Source organism: Sarcophilus harrisii, chromosome 4, assembly GCF_902635505.1.
Source record: "Sarcophilus harrisii chromosome 4, mSarHar1.11, whole genome shotgun sequence".
Lineage (NCBI taxonomy): Eukaryota > Metazoa > Chordata > Mammalia > Dasyuromorphia > Dasyuridae > Sarcophilus > Sarcophilus harrisii.
The window spans coordinates 191581748-191593715 of NC_045429.1; the positions used below are offsets into that span (position 1 = coordinate 191581748).

General features: G+C 37.0%; 1 protein-coding gene across 6 annotated transcripts in view; it reads left to right on the top strand.

Annotated features, from left to right (window-relative positions):
- The window catches only part of WASF1 (WASP family member 1), a 123809-nt gene extending 112206 nt beyond the window's left edge, over window positions 1-11603 (top strand). For 5 of the 6 annotated variants that reach the window (XM_031964412.1, XM_031964416.1, XM_031964418.1 and 2 more), the window contains 5 exons: window positions 488-605; window positions 2430-2602; window positions 4612-4791; window positions 5766-6397; window positions 10685-11603. In XM_031964412.1, the coding sequence (XP_031820272.1) occupies window positions 488-605; window positions 2430-2602; window positions 4612-4791; window positions 5766-6397; window positions 10685-10842 (1261 nt within the window). In that variant the 3' untranslated portion in view covers window positions 10843-11603. The remainder of the gene's footprint in view (window positions 1-487; window positions 606-2429; window positions 2603-4611; window positions 4792-5765; window positions 6398-10684) is intronic. The other variant, XM_031964417.1, reaches the window with a different exon arrangement.
- Window positions 11604-11968: the final 365 nt, after the last annotated feature.

Sequence of the window (11968 nt, forward strand, 5' to 3'; positions counted from 1 at the left end):
GTTCTTGATTTTGTAAGACACTATCAACCTGGATGCAGAAAGAATGGGGGTGGGAGGAGAAGAGAAGAAGATAGGAACAGAGAGAAAGTAATCATCTTTTCAGAATTTGCAAACCTCAAAGGGCCTATTAGTAAAAAACAAAAAAAAACAAACAGTGTGGGGATATATCTTGACTGTCCATATTTTAAATTGAATATTTATAGCTGACCATTTTAATTAACTTTAAGTACCCTTCCTATTTCCACTTTTCCCCAGAGTTCTGAATGTCCAAAGTATCTGATATAGTATTACCCTGTATTGAAGCAGTTGTTTCTTTTATTTCATGTTTTGGTTTACTTAATATATTCTGTGTGTTTTATCTCCATGAATTCATTGCTTTTCAAAAAAATTGTTCAGTAATTTCCTTTTTTCATGCTTCTTAGCATTACATTATGTTCATATTTTAAGGGCTCTAAAATGTGCTTTAATCTGAATTTTTTTACTTCAGGGATGATGGTAAAGAGGGTTTGAAGTTTTATACCAATCCTTCATATTTCTTTGACCTATGGAAAGAAAAAATGATACAGGATACTGAGGACAAGAGGAAGGAAAAGAGAAAGCAGAAGGTATTTTATTTCCAACAGATTTTTAAAAATCGGCTCTTTTTTACTTTCTTGTGGAGATTGTTTTTTATCCATATGAAATACCTTCCTCTTTTATATTTTCAGGTAATATAGCCAAATATGATCATTTTTCAACCATATAGGGGATATTAGAGAATGTAAATGAGTCTTTTCAAATTTTGGGGGGGAAGGTAGGGTGACAGATATATTGGCAAATGACATAACTAGGGCATCTTGTCTTTATAACAACATACCAGTAATTCAAATTTAGCATATAACTCAAATATCACAAATTGTCTATGTAATTCTAAATTCTGCTGAAAGACTAAGGTCCTTCTAAACCCTACTTTTGACCATGAAGTTTAGTAGGCTAAAAAAAATGCAAAAGTGAACAAGGAAATTTTGGTAAATCATAGGATATAGATATTTTAAGATTTGGGGATAATGAGGTATGTTCTCATTAATGTATCTAATGTTCTTGATTATCTAAGTAGTCCCTTTTGTTTCAGTCCATACTGAGAATCATTCTCAAATATGTGGATGATTGAACCTTAATATACAAGAGCATAACTGAATTTTTCTTTGGTAATTAAGAATCTTGCAGTTGTAGGTGGTGGTATAGATGGTGAGGAAAATTGACCTGAATACCCAGACCAGAACTCAGAAGTTCTTAAACTCTTTAAAAAGGCTAGGTAGGCATGGGATATGAGCAGAGTTTTTTTCATTTTGTTTTTACTAAAGTTCCAATGTAACTCTTTGTTATTGTTATTTGCCTTTTTCTGATAAAAGCTGGATTAGAAAGGCAAATGACTTGTAAAAACAAAAGAAAATTGAATGAAAAATATCATTAATTAAGGCATCTGTCTATCTGGATTCTTCCTAATTCTTTTTGCATGAATGTAGAAAATATAGAAGACAGATGGAATAAAGGCCAGCATGAAGTTAAATTCTGAAATTGGAAAACTTTCTATTGTCCATCATCTTGCCCCTTAAGCCATTCTAGGCTTCCAGTACCTTCAGGATATTCTACTTTTTTTTTTTTTTTTTTTTTACTGGAGTCAGATTGTACCCTGTGATCCTTTCCTTGTGTCATAGGTTCTTAAAGAAAAGCCCAAGGATCTTTGTGGGGTATCTAAGATTTTTAGGGGAGCTACAGGATCAAAACTGTTGTCAACCTATTACTAAGATGTTTTAATTTAATTCCTTATATGGTGGATATCGGTAGATGTGATCTATAGAAACAAAAGCTCTTTGAAGGATCCTCAATAATTTTTTTAAGAATATAAAGGAGTCCAAAGACCAAAGTCAGTGAAAACTGCTGTGCTTTGAAAATGTAAATGTTCTGGATTTTATTTACTGAAGACTTTGTTCTGCTGTGTGACACTGGATAGCATTGCATTCCTTGCATAAAATAATCCTTCCCAGTATTTTTAGATAGCGAACCATCTTCTTTAACAGAACCTAGTTACCACATCTATCTAATTAAGAAAATAACTAAGGGACCCTACTAATAGTAGAAATTCCAGGCACTATGGGGAGCTAATGGGGTAAATAGCTTTCATTTAGCAGGATCAAAAACAAAAGCACATTGTGTTTGCATGAGGGAAACAAAGTCAGATTCCAATTTAAATATGCAAGGAATTCGAGGGTTAACATATGAAGTAGTCAAGAATTTAGCTCAGCAAACTAGCTGTAACATCTAGGAGAGTCTGAGAATGTTTTAATTTTCTGTGTGATTTTGAGCATTTTATTTTGATTCTTTATCAGCTCTTATAAATTTCAATTACTTTTTGGCTTTGTTTTTGTTTGCTTTTGTTTGTCTTCCAGCAGAAGAATCTAGATCGACCTCTTGAACCAGAAAAAGTGCCAAGAGCACCTCATGATCGGAGGAGAGAATGGCAAAAGTTAGCGCAAGGTCCCGAGCTTGCAGAAGATGATGTCAATCCCTTACATAAGCCAAGTGAAGTCGCTAATGGCCCAGCTTCTCAGTTTGAACCAAGGTTCCTTTTCTTTTCTAGGTGTTATTTTACAATAAGAAATCTTCTTGCAAAAGTAAGACTATAGGGGCAGCTAAATGGTACAGTGAAGAAAATAGCACCAGCCCTGGAGTTAAGACCTTAATTCAAATCTGGCCTTAGACACTTAACAGGTGTATGATCCTGAGCATGTGACGACTCCAATAGCCTTGTCCCCCCCCAAAAAAAAAGTATGATTATAAAAATTGTCACTGTAAAGGTCAGTCATTCAACAAACATTTATTAAGGAGGAGGTTTTTCTTAGAGTTCTGCCCTCTGTAGAAAATTCTGGGGTAATTATAGAGACATGAACTCATAGATATTAAGGAGTATTTTTTTTTGCCTTTTTTTGTATCTCCAGCACTTAGAAATTCCATTATAGCATAAAATAGGCATTTAATAAAGACTGATGACAATGTTGAGTACAAAGGTAGATATGGCGCCCTTGACAATGAGTTAACATGAGAAGCCCCTGATTCATACTGATGTTACCAGTAGAAAGAGTCCCCTGGAGCTTCATAATGGGGCATAACATTGTTTTTTAAATACTAGTGATTTGGTGGTATAGGGGAAAAAGGACTGCTTCTAGCATCAGAGGAATCAAATAAAAACCCTACTCCTGACACTTACTACTTATATGCCCTAGCACTCAATTTCCTCATCTTTAAAATGAAGGAGTTAAGACTAAATGCTTTCTGAAATCTCTTCCATTTCTGTATCTTTTCTCTGTGATCCTATCTGTAGGATTATAATTTGTAGATTATGGGAAAGGAAGCGATATGTAAGAGAAATAAAAATAAGTGGAAAAAAAGGAATAATGGGATAGAATGGTATAGAATTGTTCATTAAAAGCAGGTATCCATTCTCTCCTTCAAGAGAGCAGCAAAGGTTGTAAACCCAGACAGATGCTTCCTTCAGGTCAGTTATGGGAAATTCTGATATGAAACTAATATTATTATTCCCCTTTTACATATGAGAAAACTGAGGCCCAGAAAAGGTTTTAAGTGATATGACTGTATGAGCAGATTTCAAGGAATAGAATACTGAGTGAATAGTTAATACCATAGATGGAAAAAGTGGAGGCAAAAGATAAAGGAAATTTAGGAAGAAAATTAACAAGCCTGTTGTATTTGAGATGTTTGGGGACTCTTAGATGGAATTGTCCTATCAGCAGCCAGAGGTTTGAGTATAAGCTCAGACAAGTAATAAGACTTGGAAACATATATATACATTTGGTTGTTATTTTTATAGAAAGTAAGATTATTAGGGTCAAAATGGAGAGAGAGAGAGAAAGAGAGAGAGAGAGAGAGAGACAGACACACTGACTGACTCAATGACAGAACCTCAGGAAACATTCAACTTAAGGAGTAGGAAAGAAGAGTGGCTAGAGAAGGAGACAGAGCAAATTATAAAAGAAGCAGGAAGAGAATCAGGTTAGTGGGGATGCCTCCAAGTCAAAACCATGAAAAAGTATCCAGTAGGAGGGGAATGATCCACAGTAATAGAAGGTGCAAAGAAGTCGAAGTGGAGGATTTTAAAAACTTATTTGGGAATCATTAGAGAGCTTTGAGAGAAGAATTTCAGTCAATGGCAAAAACCAGATTAAAGGGGTTGAAGAAAGAGTAAGTTGTAAAGCAATGGAGGCAGTAAATGTAGGCAACTTTTCCAAGCTATTTAACAGAGAAGAGGGGAGGAGAAAAGGGGTTAGAAAATTCAAGGCTTTAGAGATTTTTAGGATTAAGGAGATGCAAGGCTGTTCATAAGTATTTAGTAGGAAAGCATCTTCTGTTAATGCTCAAAAATCTGAGAATCTTAAAAGTCTTCCTGTAGTATTAAGCGATTAGAGCTTTAAGACTTTTGAAATACCTAGTATTTTGGAAAGATTTTCAACAAAAGTGGATTTTTAAAAGTTGTCACTTAGGTGGAATAACTCATTTCCCAATGTTGCTGCAAAAAATTAGATACTAACACACTAAATATTTTCTATTCTTTAGACCTCAGGCATATGTGGATCATATGGATGCCTCTTATTCACTTTCTGCATTACCATTTAGTCAGATGAGTGAACTTCTAAACAGAGCTGAGGAAAGGGTCTTAGTGAGACCTCATGAGCCACCTCCACCTCCTCCAATGCATGCAGCAGGAGATGGAAAACCTGCACCTACTTGTATCAGGTAACAGAATTAAGTACATGGGAATTATTTCAATTGAGAAGAGCTGCTGCATTTTTCCTCCAGTAAACTATTCCAATAGAAGAACTGTACATTGATGAAAAAAACTTACCTACATTTCTCATTTCTTAGGAAGGATTTTGCCAAGTACATATGAATATCTATCTAAAGGGAGGGGAAAATGGAATCTTGTAAAAGGTTCAGTTTTAAAAGACCCAGAGATGGAAGCAAGTAAAATGGTTGAGATATGGTGATGAATGTCAACAAAGTGTTGGAAAAAGGACTGTTGAAGGTGGAAAATCAGATGCTGTTCATAATCTTTTTCAAGTGTTTTTGAAGTTTAGATTCCATAACTGACAGACTAATTTAACAAATTATAAATTCTTAAGGGAAGATGACATGCATTACAAATTAAAAGTGAATGTTCATTCTAGGCTCTATTCTTGGCAAGATATATGTTCTTATAAACCCGCCACTACCAAACTCTGTATGTAATAAGTATTATTGGTTTAATTGAGAATGTACATATAGGAACCAAGCACTTATTATGGAATCCAGTCCTATTTTGGCCACAAGGATTTCTATAAATACAGTAATAGCATAAATGTACTTTATTGCAGTATAGGCTTAATCCATTTTTCTTACAAAAATGTAGTACATAAGTGTAAGAAGAATTTATTTACTAACTGGATCTTGCATGAGAGTTAAATGAAACTGGTCTAATGTGAAATTATAATTATCAAAGATTGATAACCATAGTTATGCAATTCATGTTGTTATTGTTATTAATGTTCTCATTGCTATCCTTTTCTGTCCTTTTCCTGTCTTGCTACTTACCGACCAAAATCTTCCCGCTTTTAGAGGAGCCTGTAAATATTTACTGATGGCAAATGATACCGGTTAGCTAATGCATTTGAAAATATGTTTTAGATTTTCTGTTTTTATTAACTGATTGGGGCATATCATTGTTGTTTCAGCTCTGCTCCAGGCTTGGTAGAAAGCCGGCCTCAGTCACCAGCCACAGGCAGAACAGCAGTGTTTGTGAGCCCCACACCCCCACCTCCTCCACCTCCTCTTCCATCTGCCTTGTCAACCACTTCATTAAGAGCTTCAATGACTTCAACCCCTCCCCCTCCAGGACCTCCCCCACCTCCACCTCCAGCTGCTGCTCTTCAAGCTCCAGCAGTGCCGCCCCCGCCAGCTCCTCTACAGATCGCACCTGGAGTCCTTCACCCAGCTCCTCCTCCGATAGCACCGCCTCTGGTGCAGCCCTCCCCTCCAGTCACTAGAGCCGCCCCAGTGTGTGAAACTGTACCCGTGCATCCACTCCCACCAGGGGAAGCGCAAGGGCTGCCTCCGCCCCCACCCCCTCCTCCCCTGCCGCCCCCCGGCAGCATTCGGCCGGCGTCACCCGTCACTGTGGCAGCTCTTTCTCATCCTCTCTCTGGAGTGCACCCGCCCCCCTCCGCCGCCCCTGGGCCTCACGTCCCCTTAATGCCTCCATCTCCTCCATCACAAGTTGTTCCTGCTCCGGAGCCAAAGCGCCATCCATCAACCCTGCCAGTAATCAGCGATGCCAGGAGCGTGCTTCTGGAAGCAATACGGAAAGGTACCTTGCCACCTCTCCTTCCAAAAGGGGCGGGGGGAGATCTTGGAAACTTGGGCAAACTTTCACGGAGCAATCCATGTGCTATACATGGGTAAAGTATTGTAAATATTTTGCATCTGCTGGTGGGTCTGCCTACCTGGAGTCTCTCCTACTCCACTCCATCTGTCACTGAGCTGTCAGAATGATTTTCCTAAAAGGCAGGTCTGCCAGTGACATCCCCCTACTCAGTAGGGGCCCCCTAGCGCCTCCCTCCCACTTCCAGGATCAAATATAAAATCCTCTGTTTGGCATTCACAGCCCTTCATAACTTAGCCCCCACCCCCTACTTTCTCATTCTTCTTATATACTTCCCACCAACATATACTCTTGGATCTCATGACACTGGCCTTCTTACAGTTCTTTAACCAACAGAGCTCAGTTCCTGACATTTTCTCTGTCTGTCCCCCATGCCAGAGCAATCCAGCTCTTTCTTTTCTCATCTCTGCCTACTGGCTTTCTTTAAGTCTCATCTAAAATAACATTTTCTATCTACAGGAAGCATTTACAATCCTTCTTAATTCTATTGGTTCCGGTTTTAAAATTATTTCCTATATCTTTGTACCTATTTGTTTGCTCCCCATTAGACTTGGGAGGTGAGCTCCTTGAGAGCTGGGATTGTCTTTTGCCTCTTTTTGTATCCCTAGTGTGGTGCCTGACACATGATGGGTGCTCGATGAATTTTTATTAATTGGCATATTCTTTAACAGATGCTGCTTTATAATCTGTTCAAACAAGCACTAACTCAATCAAGAAGCATTTAAGTATCTACTATGTGCCAGGCATTATGATGGGCATTCCTACTCAAGTTTTCAAAACATCTCATTATTAGTAGAGCTTCAGAGAATCACAGCATTAAAGATTTCAAAGTGACTTGAGGGGCTTTCTAGCCCAACCCATAAAAATAATCTGCTCTACAACATTCCTGAGAAGTGGGTCATCCAAACTTTGAAGATCTCCAGGGTGGAGGGACAGACCTTCCTACTCAGAGATAACTCTTATTGTAAAGGAATTATTTCCTGACATCAAACTTAAATCTACCTCTCTCTAGCTGCCTCCCACTGTTTCTAGTTCATCCTTCTATGGTCAAACAAAATGTGTCCAATCTCTCTTCCCATGACAAATGAATAGTTGTTTGAACAGAGAGCATTTCTCTCCTGCACTTCTTTTCTCCAGGCCAGATATCTCTAATTCTTCCACCAGTTCTCAAATGGCATGTTCTAAAGGCCCTTCACCATCCTAGTTGAATGCTTACCAGATAATCAGCATCCTTCCTGAAATATGGCACCCCATATTTGCCTCATGAATTTTCCCTGCCTCTCTTAATGTGAAGCCTAATGTCACACTAGTTTTTAGTTTTCTTGGCTGCCATCTTGAGCATTTGCAGTCCGTTAAAAGCTACAGGTATTTGCCAAATGAAACATCAAGACCCTTATCACCTTATGCTTATGAAATTGATATTTGAACCCAAGTTTAAGACTTTACATTTTTCCCTATAAAATTTCATCTTAATAATGACAATAATAGCTACCATTAATATAGCACTTACTATATACCAGACACTGTGCTAAGTGCTTCACAAATAGTACTTCAGTTGATCCTTAGAACAGTCCTGCAAAGTAGGGTTTTTCTTATCCTAATTTTGCAATTGAGCAAACTGAGGCAGACAGAGACTTTCCTAGAGTCAAAATGCCTGAGACAGGATCCGAACTCAGGCCTTCTTGATTCCTGTCCCAGCACTCTTTTCACAGTACCACTTGGTTACCACTAATATTGCTCAATGTGACAGAGGATTTGAGCCTGTCACGTTTTTTGAAAATTGACTCTGTCTTCAAAGTGTGTTAGCTGTCTCTCTCAGCTCTGTATCATCTGCAGATTTGATAAACATGTCATGTCTACTTTTATCCAAGGCATTAAATAAAAATGTTAAGTTGCACAGGTAGCTAGATGCCTGGAGTATTCTAAAGCAGACCTCTTTTGCAAGTTGACATAAATCTTTTTAGGTACAGCCATGTAACTAATTCTGAATGCAATTGTTTGTACTATGGCCTTTCTCCTATCTCTGAATTATTTTTCCACGAGAATAGCATGAGAGTCTTTATCAGCTGTTTTGCTTTAAAAAAAAAAAAAAAAAAAAAAAAAAAAAAACTAGGTAAGAAGGATTGCTTTCATTCCCTGGAATCTACCAGTTTATTAACCTTGTCAACAACAACAAAAAAGAATATAAGATTAGTCTAGCATGACAATTTTTAAAAATTCACTTTCCCTCAAGATTTTATTGGAATTGTGCCTTCCTATCCCAGACATAGAAAATCCTTTACACTTGTGAAAGTATGTTCCTCTTAGTCCTGCCCCTGGGTGGGGCCAAGGATAGAGCCTGGACTGGGGCAAACCAGCCCATTAAATCCATATTCCCAGGCAGAATTTTGGGAGCTAAGGAGAAAGTAATAGGGTAGAAGATACTCTAAGGGAATAGCCAAAGGCCTCAAGTGACTCATATAGAGCAATGGTGTTAGATAGAAAAAGAAACGGGGACTACTAAACCACACATAAGGATCCCCACAGGCTGCAAAAGACTGATTTAGCTTTATGGTGAAATGTGATCTGTATCTTATTGTATTTTTTGTTAAGTATTTCCCAAAGGGCTATTTAATCTGCTTTGAGCTTCACTCACAGACCACATATTTGACACCTTTGATGTGAAATATAGGCTTAGTTACAGGAAGATTATACATTGTGTGCATATATACACATGCATATTTAGATCTGTACATGTGCATGATATACACATATATGTATTTGTGAGTATATGTACACATACATATGTGCATGTATATTTTGTGTATGTACACACAATATCTGTCTCTGTATTGTATATACTCATATACACATAAGTTTATAAGTTAATAGCCCAGAAATAGGAGGCAATTATTTGGATCGAAGATCAGGTCAGACAAAATGGTCCAGGACTACAAGTACTTGAATTCAAATCTTGCCTCAGACACTTATCAGTTGTGTGACCCTGTGCACACTACTTAAACTCCCTCAAGCTCTTTCTCCTATCTGTAAATGGTGCTAATAATTGAACCTACTTCAGTGGGTTTGAGGATGGAATAAGATAACGTGTGTAGAACAAGCCTTACAGCACAATATTAATGCTAGCTCTTTATTATTATGATTACTAGGTTCCCACCATTTCCATCCCAGCAGCTAGTTCCTCCCTGTTAGTGAGAATAAGATCCTGAACAGAATCTCTCCTTGCTGGACTCTCCATCTTTTAAAGGATGACATTAACTTTAAGGCAAATTAGGACATCACTGACCTTTCTGCCATTAGCAGAAAAAGATTTCCAGAAGATGTCCACATAATTAAAATCTTCCATCATTGCTCTGTTATAACTCTTGCCAGGCTTGTGATCTGTTCCTAAACTCTTCTTCATCTGTTTCCTTTTTCTCTACAAAGAATATGGTTTGGAATATTCTTCAGATTTCTTTTTTTTTTACAATAGTCCAAGAAAATATCTCCTCCTTAATCATTTTGTTCCTGGATCTCATTTAATAAAGACAGTTGTGGTATGTCTGGGGCCTTTTTTCAAGAAATCGTATATTATGTAAGCCCTCATTAATTTAATGTTCTATTAAGATTAAGTCTCTATTGCAATACTTAGGAGAGAATAAAGCCAATAAATGGAACATGTATTTAATACTGATCAGAGGTGATCAGCTGGTACAGTGGACAGAAGGAAGACCTGTATGACCCTGAGCAAATTGCTTCATCTCTGCCTCAGTTTCCTTAACTGTATAATAGGGATGAGAGCAGAAAAGCAGCTACCTTTCAAGGTTGTTGTGAGAATGAAATAATTGTAAAAGTGCTTAGCATAGTACCAGACACACAATAGAAATTGTATAAATGATTATTTCTTCCCCCACTCTGCTTAATTTATGTAAATATACTATGCCACAAACCTCTATAGACAGTAACATAAATGTAGTCCTATTCTTTTTTTGTATACCTTTTAGGTCAGGTCTTTTGGGTCTGTGAGTTTCTAAAGGATTTTTGTTTAAGTCCTTGAGGCCATCCAAGGTGCCATTTAGCAAAAAGAACTCCTTTCTCTAAAAATTATTCCCTTGCATTCTTCTTTCTGAGCATCTGGCCATATTGTTTTTCATGTCTGGTGTATGTGTTAAAGAAAAGTTAAGATTTGGCCCTTTGATTTAAAACCTGCAATGACTTTGACTTATTGCGCACCAGGTATTCAGCTACGAAAAGTAGAAGAACAGCGTGAACAAGAGGCTAAACACGAACGCATCGAAAACGATGTGGCCACCATCTTGTCCCGCCGGATTGCTGTGGAATATAGCGATTCTGAAGATGATTCAGAGTTTGATGAAGTGGATTGGCTGGAGTAAAGAAACATCCATTGATACACAACCAAACTGAATGCAAATGTCCATTGTGGTGCTTGTTCTTTGAAAATGGTTGGTCATTACTAGTGTTTATATTTTTTTCCCCCTTCAGTCCTTTTTTTATTTGGATCCTGTTTTTCAGTTTACAACAAAACTAGCACATCTTTCAAGTTAAGTGTATTATGGTGGCTTTTCTTACTCTTTTTTTTCTGGAAAGAACATACTTTGTTCATATAGACCACTAAGTATTAAGCATGGGCAGCTGTTGCTAGAGTAGCAAATTCAGTTTGATTTTGTTTTTTGTTTTTTACATTTCTTAATTGTGCACTTTGTGAATTTTAAGTTAATGAAGGTAACTGAGATTGAAATTCCAAGGGCAGCTGTATGTATTAATGAGCCTTATTCCATTTTAAATAATGTCAAGAATTAAACTTATCAAGAGATCACTACCTTGATTATGTGAGTACACTAAAAAAGGACAATAGTATGTAGTACCGAGTACAATTCAAGGAAAAAAAAGAATGCTTGAGCTTTTTTTATCTTTTTTTTTAATTTTTAAATAATTATGGCCTTATATTTGAGTGTTTAGCAGTTTCCCTTCCCCTGGCACTCCATCCCTTAAAATACATATTGTGTGTGATACTATTTGCCTGCCTACAAGAGTTTGATTTTTCCATATGAAATATTCTGACTGAAATATTGTGTAACTTATATAACTGTTAAGAATAATAGTCTGATTTAATAAATGGTTCATTTTAAATGTTTTTAGTTGTTACTTTTTAATAGTCATCCTCAAAATGGTGATATTAAAGTCTCCCAAACTGATGAGATCACAGATTGATTTGGATAAAAAAAAATTAGCATTTACATTTTTTAAAATCTTAAGCTAGACAGTGTTCTTTTAAACATGAAGGAATCATTTGGACTATTACATAGGATAGCCTGTTGTTTTCCCTAAAGTTACAAAAGAGATGATTTCACAATTCAGATTAAAGAACAAAATGTAAAATTTAGCTCTCAAATTTGGTTACATCTTCTTTTAGATTCAGCTTAACTTCAACTTCCTTAGAACTTGACACCAATTGGGCTTTTATAAGAACAGTCAGAGCAGTTTGAGTCCTCTTATTTT